Here is a 23,107-nt window from a genome sequence, read left to right as displayed (position 1 = left end):
TGTGGTCTCTCTTGCTGGGTCTGCACACTGCCCTGCAGGAATGCACATAGGAAGCGGGCAGTGAGGCCCAGGATCAGCACACGCAAAAGAGCCTCAGGGGTGTGATCACACAAGCAGCAGAGTAGAAGTCAGAAGTGTGAGCCAAGTGCCTTAAATGCCGATTCCATCTAGGGCTGCATCAACAGAAGTATAGTATCGAGGATGAAGGAGGTGTCAGAACTGCTCTGCACTGGTCAGAACTCACCTGAAGGCTGTGCTTTTTTTTTCTTTTTATTTTTTTGATGTGGACCAAATTTAAAATCTTTATTAAATTTGTTACAATATTGCTTCTGGTTTTTTTTTTTTTTTTTTTTTTGGCCACAAGGCATGTGTTTCTAGCTCCCCAACCAGGGATCAAACCCACAGCACCCTGCACCGGAAGACGAAGTCTTTTCTAAAAAATTAATTAGTTTTTGGCTGTGCAGAGTCTTGATTGCTGTGTGAACGCTTTCTCTAGTTGCTGAGAGCAGGGGCTCTTCGTTGCAGTGCACGGGCGCAGTACCTGTGGTGCCCGGGTTTAGTTGCTCTGCAGCATGTGGAATCTTCCCCGACTAGGGATCAAACCCGTGTCCGCTGCACTGGCAGACTCTTATCCTCTTGACTGCCACAGAAGTCCCTGCGCTCTGTTCTGATGTTCCTTTTTATGAGGAGTAAACAGAGCAGATGGGTGATTCTCAAAGGAGGGCAAAATGTGAGCAGGAGTGATTCTAGGTCCAGGAGATGCATTCCGGTGAGGACAGGACTCAGCAAGCCGCCTTTAGCCATCTGCAGGCCTATCGGGTGGAAGGGGGTTAGGCTTATTCTGTAGGTCCTAAGGGAGGGAGTTGTTCAAACTATAACTGAAAGTTATAGAGAGAAGCTGAAAGCTCCAGAGAGAAGAAATATTTTGGCTCTTGACAAAGAACTTGCAAAAAAAAATCTAAGTTGTCTAAAGATGGAAGCAGCTGCCACCTGAACTAATGACCTCCTTATCACTGGCGGCTTCAGCCAAGGCAGGTGGCCGCGGGACAGACCAGGGGTGCTTTGATTTCCTGCCTGGTCCAAGCGCCACCGGCTGGGCGAGGGCCCTGTCCGTGGGCCTCCAGGGGTCTTTCTGCTGTTCCTCCAACTCAGAGCTCTCCCGCCATGCCTCTCGCCCTGTCTTTGCTCCGGCTTTGCTTAAAATGTCACCTCCTCAGAGAAGACTTTTCTGGCCACCATGTCCGGATACTGTTCTATTCTGCCATCTGTGCCTGGCCCTTCTCTTTCTTCATAATTCAGTTCAGTCACTCAGTCGTGTCCGACTCTTTGCGACCCCAGGGACTGCAGCACGCCAGGCCTCCCTGTCCATCACCAACTCCCAGAGCTTGCTCAAACTCATGTCCATTGAGTTGGTGATGCCATCCAACCATCTCACCCTCTGTCGTCACCTTCTCCTCCTGCCTTCTTCATAGTGCTCGTGATTATGCTGTTTCACTGGTTGTGTTTGTTAGAGTGGGTAACACTAGTTATTGTCACATAGTCAATACAACCCCTGTTTCAGCGGCTTAGCGTGACAGGTGATACTGTGCTCACCTAACATTCTGGGGAAGCTGCTTGGCAGATAGCCTTTCGTGAAGTTTTTCTTAGGTCCAGGTTCCTTCCAACTTGTGGCTCAGCTGCACCCCAGGGCGTTGGAGTCCCCTCCTGGAGACTCTGCCTGGATCCTGTGTGGCCTGCAGACGGGGAAGGACAGAGAGAGAGAGGAGTTGGGGCAGGGGGTGGCCAGGGGAGAATTTTATGGGCCAGATGAGGGAGTGGCTTACATCTCTTTGCCCACATGCCCTTGGCCAGGACCCAGTCTATGGACACAGCTGACTGCAAGGGAGACTGGGAAGTGTGGTCTTCCTGTGTCTAGGCAGAACGTGAAGCTGCTTTTGGTGAACTCATGGCCATCTCACCTATACTTATTATCATATTTCATTGAATCTATGACATCATAGACACCATTATTTTTATAACCACTAATTAAATGAAACTATGGCATGCCATCGATTCAAGATGCATTCTGATTGCCAAGATGTTAAAATATGAAAAAAAAAAAGGGAAACTAGACCAAAAAAAAAAGTGAATAAAAGGGTATAACTTAAAGTCAATGAAATACAGTGTTGCCACTCCTTGAGTACAGAAACCTGTTCACCTTGGACACCAATCCATCCTTGGGGCTAGAACGGTGTCTGGCACACCATGGATACTCAAGGAATAGTTGAAATGAATGAAGGAGGGAGGGGGCGAGTGGATGAATGGATGAGATGGCCGGGGGGGTGGTTAGCTGTCACAACCCCCCGTTTGAGCTGCCACAGGAAGGAATCATGCCTCATCGCCCCCCTGAGCATAGGCACTGCCATGCTGTCTGGTAGCTGCCAACTGAGGCTCCTGGGGCTCTGGTCCTGGCAGGCACCCTTCTCCACTGCCAGCTTCCATATTCATCTTTCTTGCTGCACCACGGTGTGAAGTATGACCTCGCTTATGCTTGGAACTATCTATCTTACGGCCTTTGTCCCTGAAGAGGCAGCCGTGACACCAAGGTCTCAAGGGAGAGACACTGCCCAGCGTAGGTCAGATGCACAGCTCTGGGTCACTCTGCTGGGCCAGCAGGTAGAGAGCCTTACAAATGTGGCAATTCCTATGGCATCTTGGTGTGAACGTGGGAATGAGAGAGAGAGAATGCTGGAGCTGGTTGGCAGCTCCCAAAAGAGAGGCTGGTTAGTTCCAATAGTTGGTTCTAGTAGCGCCTGAATAAGGAACCTCTTTGTCTGAAAAGGGACTTTCTCAGTGCAAGCTACAACATGCAGAGAAGCACACAAATGCATGATTAAATGGTGGATGGATGGATGCATGATGGATAAATGATGGGAAGGGGAGAGGGAGCAAGACAGGCTTGCTTGCTGTGGGACAGAACTTTATTAGAGACTGAATGGAAATGTCTCCTCATTACCAAAAAGAGTGCTAGTAACAACTGCTAGCGGTACTTACTGAACACTTTTCCCAGGTATAGTTCTAAGCTCTTTTCTGTATTAACTCACTAATCCTCAAGACTACCCTATGAGATACATATGATAATTATCACCATCCCCATTTTACAGATGAATAAACTGAGGCTCAGAGAGATTAAATTACGTGTGAGAGACAGAACTGGAATTCAAACTCAGGCAAGCCAGCTCCAACCACTAAGCTCTATGACCCAACACCATGGCACCTCTAGGATTAAATATCATCTGAAAACTGCCGAATCTGTTCAGTGACAGTAGGTGGGATATTTATGCCATATCACTGCGTATTATGGGGTGAAAATGAAAACAGACTCAAGAAGAGTTTAGATTCCTGAATGTCAGATCTCCAATAGTAATGGAAAGGAAGATCGCTTGAGGTGTGTTTGGGGGCATCTTTTGAAATTATGAGCTGTCCTTCCTCCAGACACATCTGTGGTGTCAGAGGCCAGAGTTTAGCCAAATGGGCTAAAGTGAGAGCCATCAGATACTTTGGGATCCTGCATGAGGGCACTCCCCTAAGAGGACCGGGGTGAGGGCTGAAGTTTTTAATTGGTCTGTCCAGAGGGGGCCCCTCTGTCTAATCTGCACACAGCCACAAGAAGAGCCAGCGACTGTCCACTGTGAGCCGGAGCTCTGCCAGGGGACCCGGCCCTCCCAGTGTCTCGGGGCAGCCCCTCAGTGCCCGGCAGTCTCCTCCTGCTTTGGCGAAGCCTCTCTCTTCTCATGATGATGGATGCAGCCTGGGACATCATGGATAAAAACCTCGATTGAAAGGCACTAATTACCCATCATTATTTTCCGTGCCGTAATTTGTGTGGAACGAGATTTCAATCAGTTGTCTGGGATCATCCTGGTTTTGACTAATCTTTCTAACGACAAGATGCTTAATTACAGATTTTTGCCTGAGCTGCAGCATACAGGGGGAGGCAGGCTCTTACTGAAGCCAGTTTGCAATTGGGTCATTTTGTAGTCTTAAGTCCCAGTCTTAAGGGAAGAGAGAGAAAGAGAGCATGAGGAAAGCATTTCTAAGGAGACCAGACAAAAACTGAGCCAGCACAGGACAGGTGCTGCGGTAGCGAGGTGGTGATGGAGGGTAACAGGTGGACAGAGTCTGCCTGTTCCCCTGCCCAGGTCACCTCCCAACTGTGTCTCCAGGCAGCCCCCAGCCAGCCTGGCTCTCTAGTAAAGTGTCTTTGAGTGAGTCACAACTTCTGGGGGCTTCAGCTCCTCCTCTGAAAGTCACCAGGTCAGCCAGGAGAATCTCTGGGCATTTATGATGAGCTGATTCCCGCTGTGCTGGTGTCTGTCCAGGAAAACGGGTCCAGCGTTGAAAGATATGCCTTGCAAGATTTCATGAGAGATAAAAACACTATGTATTGAAATGGGTGGTTTCAGACTACTGCAGGAGAAAGTCAATTTGAGTTAAAGAAATATATAAGTGTAAGGGGAAAAAAAAATATATATATATATGAAGAATGGGCTCAGATGCATGAAATTGGATTAACTGCAAGCCTTGGTTCATAATACTTCCTTCCTCCCCACCCCCACCCCTCCCTCCCTTCCTTCTTCCCTCCCTCCCATGTGATAAGTCCTCATGAATCCGTGTCCCAACAGGAATGCTGGGGACCTTGTCAGTTACTCACATTTAGCCATATGGTCCTCCTCATCTTTTTCCCTCCAATAAAGGTTCATTCTGCTTTCTCTAACATTATTTGTAAAGGAAGTTTAGCTCTGTTACTTTCAAGTGCCTGGGGGGCTGATTCATAACAAATAAAGCCTTGCTGGAGGGTCTGAGGGTCAGCTTTAATGAACAGCTCAGTGGCTCCTGGTTAGCAAATTAATTATTGGGAATGTACATAAGAGTCTCTCAAGTGTTCAGAAGCTATTTTTCTTCTAGAGTGGATTCCCGTTTCAGGCTTATTTATCCTCTTAATTTTCCTAACCCACCAGTTTTCTCTCCTGGTTAATGGCAAGTTCTTTGTGGAATTATCCTCAGTTCTAGAAATAGGGACTTGGTTGAGGGAAGAGCTTTGCTGGGTCTAACCCCAGGCTGCTGCCAGCTGCTGGCTTTTCTGGGAGGGGTTTCATGGGCGAATCACAAGAGAGACACTGTCCACGGAGAGCTCGCTGGGCCCCAGCATGTTCTAAACGTCTCGCCTACATTATTTTTGTTGTTCAGTCGCTCAGTCGTGTCTGATTCTTTGTGACCCCATGGACCGCAGCACGCCCGGCCTCCCTGTCCTCAGAGTTTGCTGAAACTCATGTCCACTGAGTTGGTGATGCCATCTAACCATCTCATCTTCTGTTGCCCCCCTTCTCCTCCTGCCCTCAATCTAGCCCCTGCTCACCCAGAACAGCCCTATGAAGGAGGTGCTGTGAGGGAGCCATTTTACAGATGAGGAACCTTGAGGCCCAGAGAGGTTGATCTGTTTACTCAAAGTCAACAGCTACTATGACTGGCTCATCTGACATCAGAGCAATGTCTTGTAACCATTAAGTGGCTTGGGGGCTTGTTTCTGCTCTTACAGGGCAGCCCGGCACAGAGCCAAAAGCTGATTCTGAGGGCAGCCCCTCTGCGTGTGACCCCAGTTCTGGTGTGTGGTGGCTGGACTCTACTCCGCAGAGGACAGAGAGCCAGGCCCTAGGCTTATCAGGCTGGCCCATCCCTCTTCCCTCCAGGAGACTTCGTTCCTCCAGAAGTTTCTTTTCTTTTGCCTGCCCACCAGCAAGTGGCCTTAAGGGGGGGTAGACCCCTGGGATTCCAGCTTAAAAAATTGATCGCTTTCTTGTTGAAATCCTGGAGTTTCTTTTCCTCTAGGGTTAGGGTTAGGTTCATGACAAAAGAGCTGAATGGTTTGGGTTTCCTTCAGAACTTCCAAGATGGTGTTGGTCTCTGTACTAGGAAAACCTCCAACCCACTTCACTGTCCAGCAAAGTGATTATCTGGCGGAGGCAGAGAGTAAGCTCAGGCATCCCAGGAGGTCAGGCCCCTCTGGGGTAAGGGCCCCACACTGGACGCGAAGAGGGGCGGGCCTGGGTCGGCACTGGGGGGCCATGTTAATCAGACGGTGGTGACATTGAGGCCAGGGCAACTCTAGCTGTGCTCCTGATACAAGCTGAATTAGACGGAAGAGAATGCCTCCGGGGACTTAGACCACTGACTATTGCTCTTTCAAAGGCAGCTCAGATGGGGCAGTGGGCCCCTCCCGCAAAGTCAATAGTCATCGACCAGTTGGGAACTGGGCCCCAGCCAACCACAGATGGTGGACTCCATGTGACCCTCTCCTCCCCAGGGCGCAAGCGTCAACAACACCTCTGCCTCATCCCGACACTATGCTCTTCCTGCATCCTGTCCCGGCCACTGGCCCCATGGCCACATCCTCCTGAGCCTTGGCATCCCAGCTCCAACCTCTGAGATCTTCCCTGACCCAGCTTCCCATCTTTCCAGCTATCTGGGTTCTTCCTCCTGCTGTACTTCAGCCTCCACCCCCTGGGAACCCCCCCATCCACCCTCTAGCCTTCTGTCTTCTCAGCTTCTCAGGCAAGTCAGCCTTGTCTTCCCCCTTCCTTCCAATAGCCAAGTCAGTGCTTTTCAACTGGGGGTGGACAGAGGCAAGGATGCTGCTGACCGACCTGTGGTGCGCAGTCTGGCCCACAGTGAGGAATGACCAGCCCCAAATGTCACTAGTGCCTGGGTTGAGAAATGCAGATCAAAGCTTCCCTGTGTTGCTGCCTTGCAGGGTCAGTCAAGGGGCCTGGTAAGTCTTTATGCCTCTGATTTCTGTTCTCTCCTCCTCCCGCAGTTGCTGTTGCAAACTTCCTTCCTTTTGCTAGATCTCCGGACCTCACCCCCCATTCCATAGAGTGTGGAGAGGCTGCCGGGGAGATGAGAGAGACCACCTCCAAACTTCTCCTCTGCGCAGCCAACCTTCCTTCCCCCTCGTACTGCCTCAGCTCATTTCTCTTCCAAGGCATCCAGATTCCTTGTGCACTTCCACCGGGTCCCCTGACCACCTGTGTTATTCCTATAGGTTTCAAACTTAACTCCCCTGAGAATCACAGCTGGGGTGCTAAAAACACACCAACACACAGAACCAAAACTGCAGATTTCTGGGCCCCACCTACAGGGATGAATATTCAAACTATGACTGGGCTTCCCACATGGCTCAACGGTAAAAAAAAAAAAATCCGCCTGCCAATTCAGGAGACACAGATTTGATCACTGGGTCAGGAAGATGCCCAGGAGAAGGAAATGGTAACCCATCCCAGTATTCTTCGCTGGGAAATCCCATGGACAGAGGAGCCTGGAGGGCTACAGTTCATGGCGTCGCAAAAGAGTCAGATATGGCTTACCGACTAAGGAACAACACCGGGTCAGGTCCAGGAAGCTACCTGTTCGACCAGCACCTTGGCTGACTCTGATGAAGGCTGGACCAGAATTTGAGAAAAGCTGACCCTCATCTTTGGTCATCTCAACCTCTCCATCTTGATTTGCTCTTTACCATTAGCACGTAACCTAGAGTCACCACAGAATTCGTTGTCTCCTCTGGGGAGACAAGGGGAGTGGTGGATGATTATATTGGGTCAGTATGTGGGATCAGGGTGGCTTCGGGCAAACTGGAAAGTAATTTTTAAATTTCTTAAGTTCCTTACGTTCTTGACACACCTCCTCCTCATCAAAGAAGCAGATAAATTACCGCCAATAACAACAAAAACATTCCTTCTCTGCCTCCACCACCCCTGATTCAAGTGGATGGTGTTGTGTAAAGGTGTGCAAGGAAGCCCCCACCTCTACCCTCTCCTCTGCCTGGGCTTCCAGAAAGATTGCCTGCCTTCAGTGCCTCCTGCAGCCCTGGCCGTATGGCTCCCACCCCTGCTCATGCCAGGACACTGCCCTGGGGACGTCACCAGCCACCTCCTGACTGCTCACTGAAGGGGACAAATGCACTCCTGACTTCCCCTGACTTTGCGGCTCCACCTGACCTGCTGCTACTCCCTTCTCCATGGCTGTCTTCACGTCCACAACTCACTCTCTCTTCTCAGCTCCTCTGGCCACTACTTCTTGGCCCTTTTCTTTCCCTTTGTCTTGACATTTTGCTTTTGAATTAAAGAGTGATGTCCAGAGGTTAAGGATGGGTGGGGGGAGGGGGCAGGTTTCCTGGAGGGAAAATGAATGCAAATACAAATGAATGAGTGAATGAATGAAACCAGACCTGAGGGGCATGGTGGGTGAGCCCCTGTTAGTGTAGTGTTCCCCACTGCACCCCCTGCCTTGCGCTCCACACACATGTGTTTGTTTAGTATCTGTCCTTCCGGGGAGAGGACGAGCTTCTTGACATCATGAGCTGTGCTGGGCATGTCCCCCTATCTGGTCAGCCCTTGGCTCCCTGGTGCCCCGAGTACGTGTTGGTGCTTTTTGGAATAGATATTCTACTCGGGCCAAAATAATGGTCACCGAAACGAGAAGCCTGCAGGAATGAAATCATCAGACTCTCAGCTGGAGCCCAGGCACTAAATCAGTAGCTGGATTTCTGTGCCAACTCTGAGGTGAGGGGCAAGTTTGCTTCCTTTTCAGTCCTAGAGTCACTTGGCCAGGGCCTGGAGGCAACAGCCTGGACAGGGTGCGTCTTGGCTGATCAGCCCGCTAAAGAATGCTTTGTGCACCTTGAAGCCTTCAAGGCGAGGGCTAGGAGGGAAAACCAAGACTTAGGGCATGAAACCACTGCCTGGCCTGTGTGTACATCAGGGCTGGCTGAGCCGTGAGGTTGGGGAAGACGGTTGGAAAATTGTTCACTGGACGTAGCTGTAGGGCTCTCCAACTGCTTCCCTCGGGCACAAGCTTCTTGTACACCTGAGGGACAGATCTGAAGTGGGTGGTACATAATACGTGCTCACTAAATAGCAGTTGCGATAATTACTGCTGACCTCAAGTGTGTCTTCCAAAACCTCTGGAGCACTCGCAAGCCTGAGGGAGGAGGTCTTGGGTCTGGGAGCTGACTTGTCCTGAAGTGTTTGTCACAGCAGGCCGGGGGTGTTCCTGGGGACTGCAGATCCCTAACGCTTGCTCCTTGGGGAAAAAGCTATGACCACCCTCGACAGCACCTTAAAAAGCAGAGACGTCATTTTGCCAACAAAGGTCCATATAGTCAAAGCCATGGTTTTTCCAGTAGTCATGTATGGATGTGAGAGTTGGATCATAAAGAAAGCTGAACACTGAAGAATTGATGCTTTTGAACTGTGGTGCTGGAGAAGACTCTTGAGAGTCCCTTGGACATCAAGGAGATCAAACTAGTCAATCCTAAAGGAAATCAACACTAAGTATTCATTGGGAGGACTGATGCTGAAGCTGAAGCTCCAATACTTTGGCCACTTGATGCGAAAGGCTGACTCATAGGAAAAGACCCTGATGCTGGGGAAGATTGAGGGCAGGAGGAGAAGAGGGTGACAGAGGATGAGATGGTTGGATGGCATCACTGACTCAATGGACATAAGTTTGGGCAAACTTTGGGAGATAGCAAAGGACAGGGAAGCCTGGAGTGCTGTAGTCCGTGAAAAGTCAGACATGACTTAGCATCTGAACAACAAAGCCGCAGTGGGAGGGGATTATAAATGTAATAGCGCCTAGTCCACTCTCCCTGCAGGCCCAGCGCATGGGCATAGTAGGGAGTGAACCCACAGGCGCCTCTGTGCCTGCTCAGGCTGATGGTGTTTCCTGAGGACACGCCAGGGACCTGCTGATGGATGGACGGGAGGCAGGTGACCATGTGGAGCCTGGGGACATGAGAGGGTACCTGTCAGAGGTGTAAAAAAAAAACAGAGGAGACTTCCAATGGGGTGCCCTCTGCCGATGTAAGGGAAACTTGGGGCTAGGAGAAGAGGTATCTCAGAAGACTAAGGAATATTCAGTTTGAAACCAGAGAGACCCGGGAGCCTCTATCTCCAAACACTACATTCCAGTAGATAATAAACTTCTCGACAGTAGGAGCCTCTTAGGGATCTTTTATCCTTCTTATCAGAGAGAGCTCTCAACTTCTGATTAGAACTGTCTGCGGGGCAATGCCTCCGGACACGTTCAAGTGTAGATGGATGGGACAGCCCACTGGGAGGGGCAGTGACTATGAAATCATTGGTAGGACCAGGGACAGGGGAGGCCCCCCCCCCCATCGTGATTGCCTTGGGTGGTGTGGGTAAGTGTGGCCAAGGTTGTGTTGTGAGGGTTGGCTTTGTGGGTGTGATAGGAGAGCCCCTTCCCCATGTGGGGACCAATGCTTTCTTCAATGAGCTACTCAGAAAACGGGGGGCTACCTCTGAGCATCATTGGAGGTAGGACTCCAGCATTGGGACTCCCAGCTCCTCCAATGCGAGGACTCTCCCTTCTTCCCAGCCAGGGCCATCTTCGCCTGAACAGGGCTGAACTCCCACCCTCTCCAGCCCCCTTCATTCTCCAGGACCTTTCCTTCTTAACTTCCACCTGCTGCTCAGGCATCCACCATGGCCTCCTCTGTACCTCCACCCGGCCAGGCCAGGACATGGACAGATGGCCAGGTGGACCCTGACCCAGCCTCCTGACTCCAGGGCCTGCCTGGCCCAGAGCTCTGGAGTGTGGGCTGCGGCTGGGCTTCCCTGAGTGCACTTCCCTGCCCTTCACTCTTCTTGCTCACCTGGGAGAGAAGCCCCTCCCCTGGTCCTGGGAGTCCTGTTTTGTCTGCCTTCTCATCCACCCATTGCGATTCTGGGAGGAGGGGTTTTCCCTATGGGAAATGTTTTATGACCCTTCGTGGTGATCCTGCCTTGCTGTTCTTGCTCCCTTGATTCTGCAGTGAGGCAGGGGCACTTAGAGGTGGAAACTTAAGGTTAAGAATCAGTGGGGTGATGCTCAGAGTCGGGGTTGGAGGGCTCCCTCATGTTGCATGATGGAGGCACGGTCTCTTGAGGGGGAGGCTAACCTCTTCTGAGGCAACAGAGGGGAATGAGAGAGGGGGCCTGGGGGCTACCCTCCAGATGTGCCCCGGCCAGAGGGGGTCCCCAGAGGGCGGCCAATTTGGCTGATGCCTTGGCCACAAGCCCTGCCTCTTGCCCTGGTCGGGTGACTTGGCACACCTGGTACCAGTCTCAGTGATGGTGGCCTTCAGGGGAAGCTCCAAGGTTGGGTTACCTGCTGCCCTGGGGTGGGGGTGGGGAGGTGGTCAGGTGAAGGGGGTCATCGGGTTGTGGTTCTGAGGGTGTCTGGTCTGAGGGTTGTCACCTTCGGACTTTCAAATCTATTACTGTTGCATGGGAAGGTTGGCCAGATATTTTGGCTGAAGGTCACCACGTTTAGTCACCCTTTAGGCCAGCAGTTTGCAGAGGGGTGGGGTGCCTCATCTGAAGTTTATTGATCAAACATAGTTTTCATTTTGAGGACTCAGAAGATTCTGGGGGATAATACCAGAAACTTACTCTGGCCTGTGCCATTTTTTTTTCCCCCCAGCCCAATTGACCTCTCCCCCACCCCCGCCAGCATTTTATCTCACCAATACCTTAGCATAAGGCCCCTCCCAGCCACCCCACCCACCCAGTGCCGGGAGCCCAAAGCTAATTCCTGGGGACGTCACACTCACCGCACCCTCTCCAGCTGACTCCTGCTTTCTCTGTCCCCAGGCTGCTGAACAGGATGTCCGCAGACGATCGGCACCTGGGCTCCAGCTGCGGCTCCTTCATCAAGACCGAGCCGTCCAGCCCGTCCTCGGGGATCGATGCCCTCAGTCACCATAGCCCCAGCGGCTCGTCGGATGCCAGCGGCGGCTTCGGTCTAGCCCTGGGCGCCCACGCCAACGGTCTGGACTCGCCACCCATGTTCGCAGGCGCTGGGCTGGGAGGCACCCCGTGCCGCAAGGGCTACGAGGACTGTGCCGGCGGCCTCATGGAGGACTCGGCCATCAAGTGCGAGTACATGCTCAACGCCATCCCCAAGCGCCTGTGCCTCGTGTGTGGGGACATCGCCTCCGGGTACCACTACGGCGTGGCATCCTGTGAGGCCTGCAAGGCTTTCTTCAAGAGGACCATCCAAGGTGCGGGGCCACTGGGCGGGCCAGGGAGGGGTCGGGGTGCGGTCCGGCAGGGAGCCAGTGATCCCCCAGAGCGAGCTCCTGGCGCAGGTCTGGGCGCCTCTGAGTGCCAGGTTCCAAAGGCTCTCCTTTCCATCTCCCAGAGCTTCTCATCCTGGGATTCTGGACATGGGCTCTAACTCCCGGGCTGTTGTTGAATTGGCATTCACCCCCTTAGGGGACCCCGGAAGATCTGCACGAATGCCTCGGTGTGCCTAGGATGGGAAACAGTCAAATGTGTGATCCTAAAGAGCTGATTCGGGGGGGGGGGGGGGGCGAAATGTTAGCAGCCCTATTTGCCCTGCAATTCCAGACCTCTTGAACTGTAATGGGTCTCTCATTTTGTTCGCTGGTGGCTCAGACAGTAAAGCGTCTGCCTACAGTGTGGGAGATCCGGGTTCAATCCCCGGGATAGGAAGATCTCCTGGAGAAGGAAATGGCAACCCACTCCAGTATTCTGGCCTGGAAAATCCCATGGATGGAGGAACCTGGTAGGCTACAGTCCATGGGTTCGCAAAGAGTTGGACTCGACTGAGCAACTTCACTTTCACTTTGTAATTGCACAGGTGGACTATGACTACTCTCTTTATCTTTAAAGAGTCGGGGAAGAGCAAGGGGAATCTCCCCATGACCGCTCATCCTGTCCCATCCCTGAGTGGCCCATCTTTGAGGGCTTTTCACAAAGCGTGTGCATATTGGCTGAGTCAAGTTCCGACGGCCATGGGGTGGCTGCCTCTCTCAATGGGTGGGAAAGAGCCCTCCAGTGCTCTCTGAGAGGTCAGTCCTGGGTAAACTGGGGATAATGATGGCTGCGCATGGTAGCCAAGATTCTTACTACAGTAGGTCACAGGTAGAGCCCTGGCTTCCTGCATCCCATTGACATCTGTGAGTTCCTACTAAGTGCCAGCCTGACGCTAGGATAGACGGAAAGCCCTGCTCATGGAGGTCACTGAGATGAGCAGATGCTGTCCCCTGGGGACAGAGACTGCAAACCAGACTAGAGAAAACTCAGGGGTGCTTTCCTGTCCCTGCCCTGCCTGGCGGTCCGAGGGTATCCTCCCTTTCCCCCCTCCCCTATTTCTCTTTTGGAAGAGACAGGCTGAGCTTCCATGGATGATTCTTGGTTTGTTCACTCAACAAATATTTGCTTAAATTTCTTGTGAGAAGTTACTTATTAAACTAATTAAGGGTCCTAGGATGTTTCCAGTTTTATGTGTTAGTTCAAACAGTGTGCTGACCTGTCCAACTGCTGGGTGGGCTTCCGGGTCACCCAGCTCCATCCCTTACCTTACTGCTCAGTGCCCTTGGGGACTGCCTCAGTTTCTCTCTGCTTTAATTTGCTCCCAGGAAAGGTGAGATGGTGTCATGGCTACCTCACATAGAGCTGTTAAAAAGAGGCTTAATTATATACTATATATATATAATGCATTGTATGTACATTATATATATATAATGCATTATATATGATCATTATATATATAAAGCACATATGTAAATAATGCAATATATATGATGCGTTTTATATGTATATATATATATATATATAAAGCATTCATGTTTTGGCCTGGCACTTAGTAAGCACTAAATAAATGTCTGCAATTATTATTTTCACTTTTGCAGTATTCCTTAAGACACTACGGGCTTCCCTGGTGGCTCAGAGGTTAAAGCGTCTGCCTGCAATTCGGGAGACCCGGGTTCGATCCCTGGGTTGGGAAGATTCCCCTGGAGAAGGAAATGGCAACCCACTCCAGTACTCTTGCCTGGAAAATCCCATGGACAGAGGAGCCTGGTGGCCTACCGTGTACAGGGTCGCAAAGAGTTGGTCACGACTGAACGACTTCACTTTCACTTTCTTTCACTTTAAGACACTATTACTTAGACAACAGACATAATCTGTTTTATCTTACAAAGCAGGTTTTTGTAATCTCATTAAAGAGTACAATTATTATTTTGATTTAGCAGGATTGAAACCATTTTAAAGTGAAGTCGCTCAGTCATGTCCGACTCTTTGCGACCCCATGGACTGTAGCCTACCAGGCTCCTCAGTCCATGGAATTTTCGAGGCAAGAATACTGGAATGGGTTGCCATTTCCTTCTCCAGGGGATCTTCCCAACCCAGGAATCGAACCCAGCTCTCCTGCACTGCAGGCAGACACTTTACCGTCTGAGCCACTAGGGAAACCGTTTTAGCTATAGATAAATTTATTTATTAAATGGACCCTTTAAAAATATAAATATGGCAAATATTCAAATAGTACAAAAGAACAAAACAGTAAAAAAGTAAGTTTTCCTAGAACCCCAGACCCCAGTTCCCTGTACCTTTCCTAGAAGGAGCATGGTACCAACTTCTCTCAGCAAATACTGATGGAGCCCTTTTCTGTCCGGCCCTGTGCTAGCCTTCAGCACCGTGAATGGATGTATGCTGGTCCCTGCTAGCCCTGGGAAGAGTCCCTGGAACTTCTAGATGTGAAAAACACTGTGTGCAGTTCTAAGTCTCAGCCAGGCTTGAAATCCCCCAGTTCCATATCCAATCAATATCATTGGATATTGGACGGATAAACATGAGATGTTTAAAACAATTTAAGCCACTGAAAGAGGAGTGTTTTTCTTCTCAAATTGGGAAGTAATCTTGGTAAAATTGCCACTATTTGAGACTCCTGAAGGTCAGTTTTTGAAAAATTGCCTTTTAAGAAACAATTACATTTTCTTCTCTCCTTGTTCTTTAATGTGCTGGAGAATTCTGGATCAAATTTTCTGAAAGCAGAGGCTGGTGTCGACTCAAGAATCATGCTACACCCTCGACAGCAACGTGGGTGCTGAGAACATTCTCAGTAAGGGCCCACAGGAAGGATTTGCAAATAGTCTTCATTATTTGCTCCCACGAATAGGATAACGATCTTTTCCTAGAAGCCCAAAGACAAACAGCAGCATTTAGTGCCATCAGAACTGGCCTGCTCGTGTCCCTTTTCTTAGTCACAAGAAGAGTTATTCATTTACAACCAGAAAGACATATCTGTCTGGAACAGGGACTATCCATCTAAAGCTGATGGATTGCTCTGGTTATTTTATCAATTCTTTGATTTTGTTCTAACAAAGATTTTGATTTTGTTGTCTCTGAGCATGATAGTTGTAGGAAATTTGGAGAAAATGGGACAAAATATAAAGAGGAAACAAATTACCTACAATTGGACAACCCCAGAGATGAGCTTAGAACCAAGAGAGCATTAACTGAGTCCCTGCCCTGAGTAAGGGGCTTCCCTGGTGGCTCAGAGGATAAAGAGTCTATCTGCAATGTGGGAGACCCAGGTTCGATCCCTGGGTCAGGAAGATCCCCTGGAGAAGGAAATGGCAACCCACTCCAGTATTCTTGCCTGGAGAATCCCCAGGGACAGAGGAGCCTGGTGGGCTACAGTCCATAGGGTCACAAAGAGCTGGACACGACTTCACTTTTCTTTACTTTCCTGAGTAAGGTGCTTCAGGGAAAGACACAGTACCTGCCCTCAAGATGCTGGAATCAAATGCTTAGAGCAGGTGAGGCTACAGGCGTTGCCTTAGGCTTCCAGCCCAGGGCATAGTCTCCTAAGCACCTCCCCAGTTAAGGAGGATATTCTTAGTCACATGCAATAATAGTCCATTTGCAAAGTAAATGCCAGGACAGCTCTGAAAATCATGCTAAGCTCACAACCTCCAGCCTCCCTTCCCTCTTTAGTCCCATCTGCTCTGTTCAGTGGTTACACTAATAGGAGAAGAAATTTATGGGAACCAAGGAGTCACAAGAGACTTAAGGAGAGAGCCCTCAGAATCCCATTCCCTGCCTACAAATATTTATTGAGCAGTCACTGTTTGCAGGCTCACAGTACTCAGCACCATGCTGGGGGCTGCCTCTGTGGGGATGGGGGAAGGGGATGGGAGAGGTGGGCAAAGTACAGTTTGCAGGCAGCTTCCTGCTTTTGTAAATCAAGTTGTCTTAGCACAGGGCCACACCTATTTGTTTACATATTGTCTCTGTATTGGTGCTTTGGTGGAGTAGTAGTCAGACGTTCAGGCCACAAAGCATAAAGGGTTTACATTTTTCTGGCTTTTTGCAGGAAAAACAAACTTACAACCCCCTGCCCTTTGGCATTAGGTCCCTCACAGGTCTTCTGCTCACAGTGAACTTGATGGTTAGGCAGAATGCTGGCTGGACAGATCAAGTTTTCCTCATCCTTGAGCGTGCTGGCATCCCCAGGCTTATCCATCAGGTCCCTGAATTTGGCCAATGTGAGTCATCCTGTCAGAGATGGAGCCCTTTTCTGTGACTGGCCCAGACAGGTTTCTGGGCTGTGGTACTGGCCCACAGTAGTGAAAACCTTTGTCATCATTACTGCAGTGATGAGGGGGGCCTTTTGAGGGACCACCCAGGGGTCCATGCCGAGCTGTACCCCCAAGCCCTGACCCTCTCAGCAAGGACCCTGCCTTCTGTTTCACTGGTTGCCCCTCATGTGTGCTCCTGTGAAGCTTCTGCACACGGATAATATTTCCTCCACTGTACCATCACTGCCATCGCTCGTCTGCTTTCCCAGGATCTCCTGAGGGATGGCATTACATTTATCTTGATTTTTCCACTGAGCCCCATGCCCTTCCACGGTACCTGGCCCGTAGAAATTTCTCAATGTGTCTGAGTAGAAGGCGATCCCCAAAGTGATCTCTCATTTTCCCAAGGGCAAACCAAAGATGCTTGGCTAATTAATATAAGTAAACCTTTAGGATCTAAATAAAATAGTCACATGTTTAGTTATAAGCATGCTTGTTTGTTATACTTGCATATTTTCAGTCACATTCTGTGAGACCCTGGATTATGTTTTGAAAAACCTTTCCTTTTCCAAAAGGCAAGGTTACGCCAAAGTTTCACATGACTCTGATGAAAGTGTCTTTGCCTTCTCCAGAGCCACTTTCCGAGTCGAGCTGCTTAGCGTGGTGTTTCAGAGCACGCTGCCTTCCATCTCTGTTTCACACACATCCGTCTCTGTTATGGGAGATTTTGTGAGCCCGGATATGCTGCCGTCTCTCAAATTTCTGTTGGGAGCCCTAAGTACGTTTCCTAGATCGTTAGGATAATTCTTTTTCAGTTGTGTCAGTTTTTAAAAATTGAAATATGGTTAATTTACGATGTTGTATGAGTTTCAAGTATACAGCAAAATGATTCAGTTAAACACATATATTCTTTTTTAGATTCTTTCCCATTATAGGTGATTATATTGAGTATAGTTCTCTGTGCTAGGTAGTCAGTCTTTGTCGTTTACATACTTGTATAGTTAGGGCTTCCCAGGTGTTACTAGTGGTAAAGAACTCACCTGCCAACGCAGGAGATGTAAGAGATACAGGTTCGATCCCTGGGTTGGGAAGATCCCCTAGAGGAGGGTTCAGCAACCCACTCCAGTTTTCTTGCTTGGAGAATCCCATGAACAGAGGAGCTTGGCTGGCTACAGTCCAGGGGGTCGCAAAGAGTTGGACACAACTGAAGTGACTTAGCATGCAAGAAAGTAGTTGGGTCAATTTATAATTATGGTTTCCACAACATATCAGGTACTATACTGCTTTCGACTCCCAGTGTTTGCTATTGGGAATAACTAAATTTGTTTTAAATTTCTTCCTGCCTTTGTTACTGATTCAGTTGGGTGACAGGCCTTGATTGGGGTCTTCTCAGGGCAGTGGGTCTCCTCGAATTGCTATTGTTCAATATGAAGTGGCTGGCACAGCACCTCTGATATGAGAGACACCTCACAAAGACCCAGATAGAAAGCAACTTGCTATTTTCTAAAGAGCAGTGTTTGAGGGGACCTCCTGCCTTACATCGAAGCTTGTGAAGCAGTTGTTCGGTTCTTTCGTGACACTTTACGGAGTCGCAACCCTTGTGCCAGGAGCTGAAGACAGAGCCATGGGTCCTCCTCTATGGACTTGTATTCTAGGTGGGTTTAAGGCAGGCAATAAATACGGTAACAAATAAAGAAGCAAAATGAGAGACCCAGACAAGCGCCGCGCAAAAGAAAAGCCGGTGATGAGAGCCAAGGGGGCTGAGTGTTAGTCGCTCAGTCGTGTCCTCCTCTTCGAGACCCCTTGGACTGTAGCCCACCAGGCTCCTCTGTCCGTGAGATTCTCCAGGCAAGGATACTGGAGCGGGTTGCTATTTCCTTCTCCAGGGGATCTTCCCAACCCAGGGATCGAACCCGGGTCTCCTGCATTGCAGGCAGGTTCTCTACCATCTGAGCTACTGGGGAAGTCCAAGGTGGCTGAGAGAGGGGGTCTAATTTAAGAGGATTAGGTAAGGCCACATTAAGAAGGTGACTTGAATCCTGGAGCCAGCATTCCAGGCACAGGAAACAGCAAGCTTGTTTCAGAACCAGGAGGAGGGCCACAGTGGCTGTTGTGAGTGAGCAAAGGCCAAGTGGAAGGAGAAGAGGCTGAGAGGCTGACATAGTCTTGGGGCCTGGTGAGAGTCACATTTGAATTTCCTTCTAGAAGGAATGGAAGATGTTGACAACACAGGCTGCTCGGCCACGAGGGCTGTGCAGAGGGTACGACCACCCTGTCCCCCTTCCTTTCGTTCCCAGGGCACGTGGCCAACTCTGCAGGTCAGCAGGAGGCTCCTGGAGCAGCTCCTTAAGATGGGGAGGAACAAGAAAGAGGCCCTGGAACCAAGCTACCTCTGTTCACCTGGGGCCCAGATGCAAGCCTGGAAGGAAACTCCCCGAGGAGACTGGGCGGGGGGTGATTGATGTGTTATCCTGCCTTGGTTGGCAGCCAGGCCTTTTGTCCTGGAGAAGGAGGCCTGTGATCCCAGGGGAAGGAGGCTATGACAAGGATGCAGAGAAAAAGCCAGGAGTAAGTAGGCGCTGGAAGTGGGGTGCTGTCCTAGGCCTGATACTCGCCAGCCAGTAGCTGACCTTGAGCAAGGCCTGGGGTGCTCTGGCCAGGGTTTCCTCATGTGCACAAAAAGAATCAATTAAACCCACAAAAATGTTACTATCTGCAAGGCACTGGGGGAGTGAGAGGAAGAACAATCACGGATCCTCTTTTCAGAGGCACAGCCAGGGGGAAAGTCCGGAGACGCAGGGTGAAAGTCCGCCACGCAGAGCAGGGAGGACTTCCCAGAGGAAGGGGCAACTAAGGAGTGAAGAGTGAACATGCTTGGCAGAAAGAACAGCAAAACAGGCCCACGGGAGTTGAGTGCCCTCTGCTCAGGAAGTGAGTAGGTGAGGGGCTGGAACAGAGCATGGGACCAGATGTCAAAGGGCTTCACAAGCTGTGTGAAGGAAAAGGACAGAGGAATACTTTGGCATGAGCCGCTTCAGTTAGTTTAGACTCCCAATTTCTTAGTGGTGTCAACTTGGACAAGTTATTGAGTTTCTTTGGGCCTTAATTTTCTTGTCAATAAAATGGGATTAACGGGGCTAATAAATACCTCCTGCTTCTAGAATATTCTTGTAGAAATTAAATGAGACATGCAAGTACAGTGTGTACCTTAGTGTCTGGTATATGACAGCTTAGTGCCTGGTATTAAATAAATAGGATTTGTTCTTTGTTATTTATATTTGGCAATGAGAAGCCATTGAGGATTTCTGAGCAGGGAATTAATCACATCTCCTTTTAGAAAGGTAATTCTGGCAATGAAATGGGAGAGTTTAAGGTCAGGCAAACCAGTTAAGAGGAGATTTTAATAGTCCAGTTAAGAGATCTAGTTAACAGCCTGCTTTGTTGTTGCTTAGTCACTCAGTTGTGTCTGACTCTTCTGCGACCTCCGTGGACATAGCCCACCAGGCTTCTCTGTCCATAGGATTTCCCAAACAAGAATACTGGAGTGGGTTGCCACTTCCTTCTCCAGAGGATCTTCCCAACCCAGGGCTTGAAGCCGCATCTCCTGCATTGGCAGGTGGATTCTTTACCACTGAGCCACTTGGGAAGCCCTCCGGCCATATAACTTCTCTGAATTGGGCCGATTACTGTCTGCTATATGACAACAATACGTGGTTGTCACTGCCTTCACAAACGGCTTAAAAACTTGCAGAAACGGGCCAGTGACCTGGAATGAAAGCCCCAAGACAACAAGGGACACTTGAAAAGCATAGCATCATCTGCTCCTTTGTTAGCAGAGATGACAATTCCATGGAAAAACATGAAAATAATGACTTCGATCAAAAATTATTCATTCGGGAGAGTCACACTGAGAAATTTTAGCAATATCTTCAATTTATTTTTCTTATCTTTTCCCTTTCATGTATGCATAAGAATCCTATATGATTAAATCTGAACCTAAATCTCAGAGAGCTCTTTTAATAAGGGGGGGGGGGGGGAGAAAATGCTAGTGGCAAGGAAACATAGCCAAACTTTGATTGGCAGATGTTTTCTCTCTCTTTCTTGGTGGTATATAAAACAATGGTGCAATCTTACTGTTGAAAGCATCTTAAATTCTATGCAATAAAAACAGAAGCGGTCAGAGACCTTGCAAGAGTCCCTGCAGAGAAGGGAGATGAAATCTAACAGAGGAGTGGGTTTTAAGAGGTGTGATGGGCGTCTGCTGCTTCAGGAAGGACCAGGAAGGGAAGGCCCAGGGGAGGGGATTGCATTTGACAACTGGGAGGTCACTGTTGAATTCTAGGTTTCTCTGCATGGGGGCTCTTGCTTTAAATTCATTTGATTAACAGGTATTTCAGGTGGCCAGCACTGTACTTGAGGTACAGAATTAAAAGACCTACCCAGCTCGATCCCCAGTAAGCACACAGCTCAGAAGGGAGGACAGCATGCAAAATCCTGAGGATGAAACATTAAGCTGTTGCTTTCAGTTGGGGGCGGGTGGGGAGGGGAGTGATGGGTGAGGCCTATTAGGGGGCGAACAGGAAGGAGCATATAAACCTGCCTGGAACAGAAAAGAAGAGGGTGTCACCAAAAAAGGCCCTGGGAGTGCAGAGGCTCCAAGGATGTGGAAGACTTTACCAGGAGGGGTTTCAGCTGGAGGGAGGTATGAGATGGCTCAGAAGCTCCTCGTGGTCTCCTGGAGATGAAAGACTGGGGCCTAGGTGGAAGCGAGGTTAGCGTGGACTGGTCAGAGGTAGCCAGACCATAAAGTGCCTCATGTGCTTTTCCTGGAGGTTATATTTTATCTTTACAATTAATTTTACAATTAACTTTAATTAATTTTATAATTAATGTTAAATTAATTTTTAACTTTTATCCAAATAATGCGTGCACATAGTGTAAAAAGACTCAAAGCGTAACTCATAGTGAAAAATAACAGTTCCTGACCCTACCCCTTTTCTCCCCTCCCCCTGTGATCTAAAGTTAGCTGTTTAAGAAAATCTTTCTTCCAGCCCTTCATCTTCTTAGTTACTAGTTTGACTTTACGCCTTTACTTACTGACTTAGCAATTTCACATTTTTTCTTGACTTCCTGTTATGGAAGATGAAAAGTTAGTTCCATTATACAAACCCTCCCAACACACATACATTTCTCCATCTTCCCGTTGTCTGAATATGGTTATATCACATTTTTGGTTAAATCTATTTGCCTACTGCCGATTCCTCCTGCGTGTCCCCTTGACGTTTTTCCTGGTTGGACCCTCTGTTTTCCAGACCATGCCTCTTCCTCTTTTTGGCCCTTCCCTTTTGAGGCGGGGCTTACGCTAGAAGGTGCAGCGCATGTAAAATTGTTGACATCTTGGATTTGTGGAAATGTCTTTACTCAATCCTTCAACCCATATATTAGATTCTAGTTGAAACTAATTTCTCCCCAGAATTTGGACCCCATGGCTGCCCTGTCTTCTAGCTTCTAGTGCTGTTGTCAGGAAGTTTGCTTCATTCACTTAGAAAACGTATATGAGGCCTCACTCTTGCTCAGGTATGGTTCTAGGTGTTGGAAAATAGCAGCGAACAGAGCTGACAATAACCAACCTAAATAAACAAAGTCAGATGATGAGTCCTAAGTAGAAAAGAAGAGTGGTGAATATGCACATGAGTTCTGTGTATTTGTGTATGCACAGAGAGTTTTTCCGCCTTGTGGTCTGAGATATGATGACCAATCTTACTCTTGATCCTTTATATTTGGATCCTTTGTATTGGATCCTTGTATTTAATCTCTCACTGAAAGTTTTTATGATCTCTTTTTGTCTTCCATGACAAAAAAAAATCTATGTTGTGTGTGTAGGTCTTTTGTTATTATATGTGTATTGTTATTATAATTTTTTGTTTTGAGGTACTTGTAGATTCCCACGCAGTTATAAGAAATAATACAAAAAAAAATGATACAGAGAGATCCTGTGTACATCCAGTTTCTTCCAGTGGTAGCATCTTACATAACTATATGTACCGTACATAACTGTTCATAGCTGTATGACATAACATATATGGGTTATGTAACATAACTATATTTAGTAGCAAGATATCACAAGCAGGAAATTGGCGTTGATAAACATCAACCATATTGAGATTTTACTAGTTGTACTTACTAGTGTGTGTATGTGCATGTGTGTTCTATGCAGTCTTATTACTGCAGATTCCTGTGACCACCAATGCAGTCAAGATACAAGAGTTCCATTACACAGAGTTCCTGGCACTACCCTTTTATTTACAAGCACACCACCTTCCCTTTTCTCCCCTCCCTGACCTTGCAGTCACTAATTTGTTCTCCACCTCTATAATTTTCTCAAGTTCTTTTTTCATTCATGCTTGGACTCTCAGCAGGCCTTTTGATCTAGAAACACATATTCTTTAGGTCTTAAACATTTTCATCCCTCCCCTCCTTCTCTCCCTCCGTTTCTCCCTTGATAATAACTTCCTCTCCACTGTCGGCTCTTTCAAAAACTCTAAGAGTTGGATATTGAGCTTCCAGGATCAATCTTCTAATTCCTACATCTTTTCTAGCCTACTGTCCAAAATTTTTTGTATTTTTAATTTCTATGACCTCCATTTTATATTTTCTTTTTATTGCATGCTGTTCTTG

At 48.6% G+C, this 23,107-nt stretch overlaps 1 protein-coding gene across 1 annotated transcript in view; it reads left to right on the top strand.

Annotated features, from left to right (window-relative positions):
• The first annotated feature begins 11,703 nt into the window (after window positions 1-11,703).
• ESRRB (estrogen related receptor beta) overlaps window positions 11,704-23,107 on the top strand; it is a 56,237-nt gene continuing 44,833 nt past the window's right edge. Inside the window, 1 exon segment of the mRNA XM_061158345.1 lies at window positions 11,704-12,100. Coding sequence (XP_061014328.1) covers window positions 11,704-12,100 — 397 coding nt within the window.

The sequence above is a fragment of the Dama dama genome, chromosome 12 (assembly GCF_033118175.1).
Source record: "Dama dama isolate Ldn47 chromosome 12, ASM3311817v1, whole genome shotgun sequence".
In the NCBI taxonomy this organism is placed as follows: Eukaryota; Metazoa; Chordata; class Mammalia; order Artiodactyla; family Cervidae; genus Dama; species Dama dama.
Note: the sequence above shows the minus strand (reverse complement) of the source record. Positions and strands in the feature narration are given on the sequence as shown.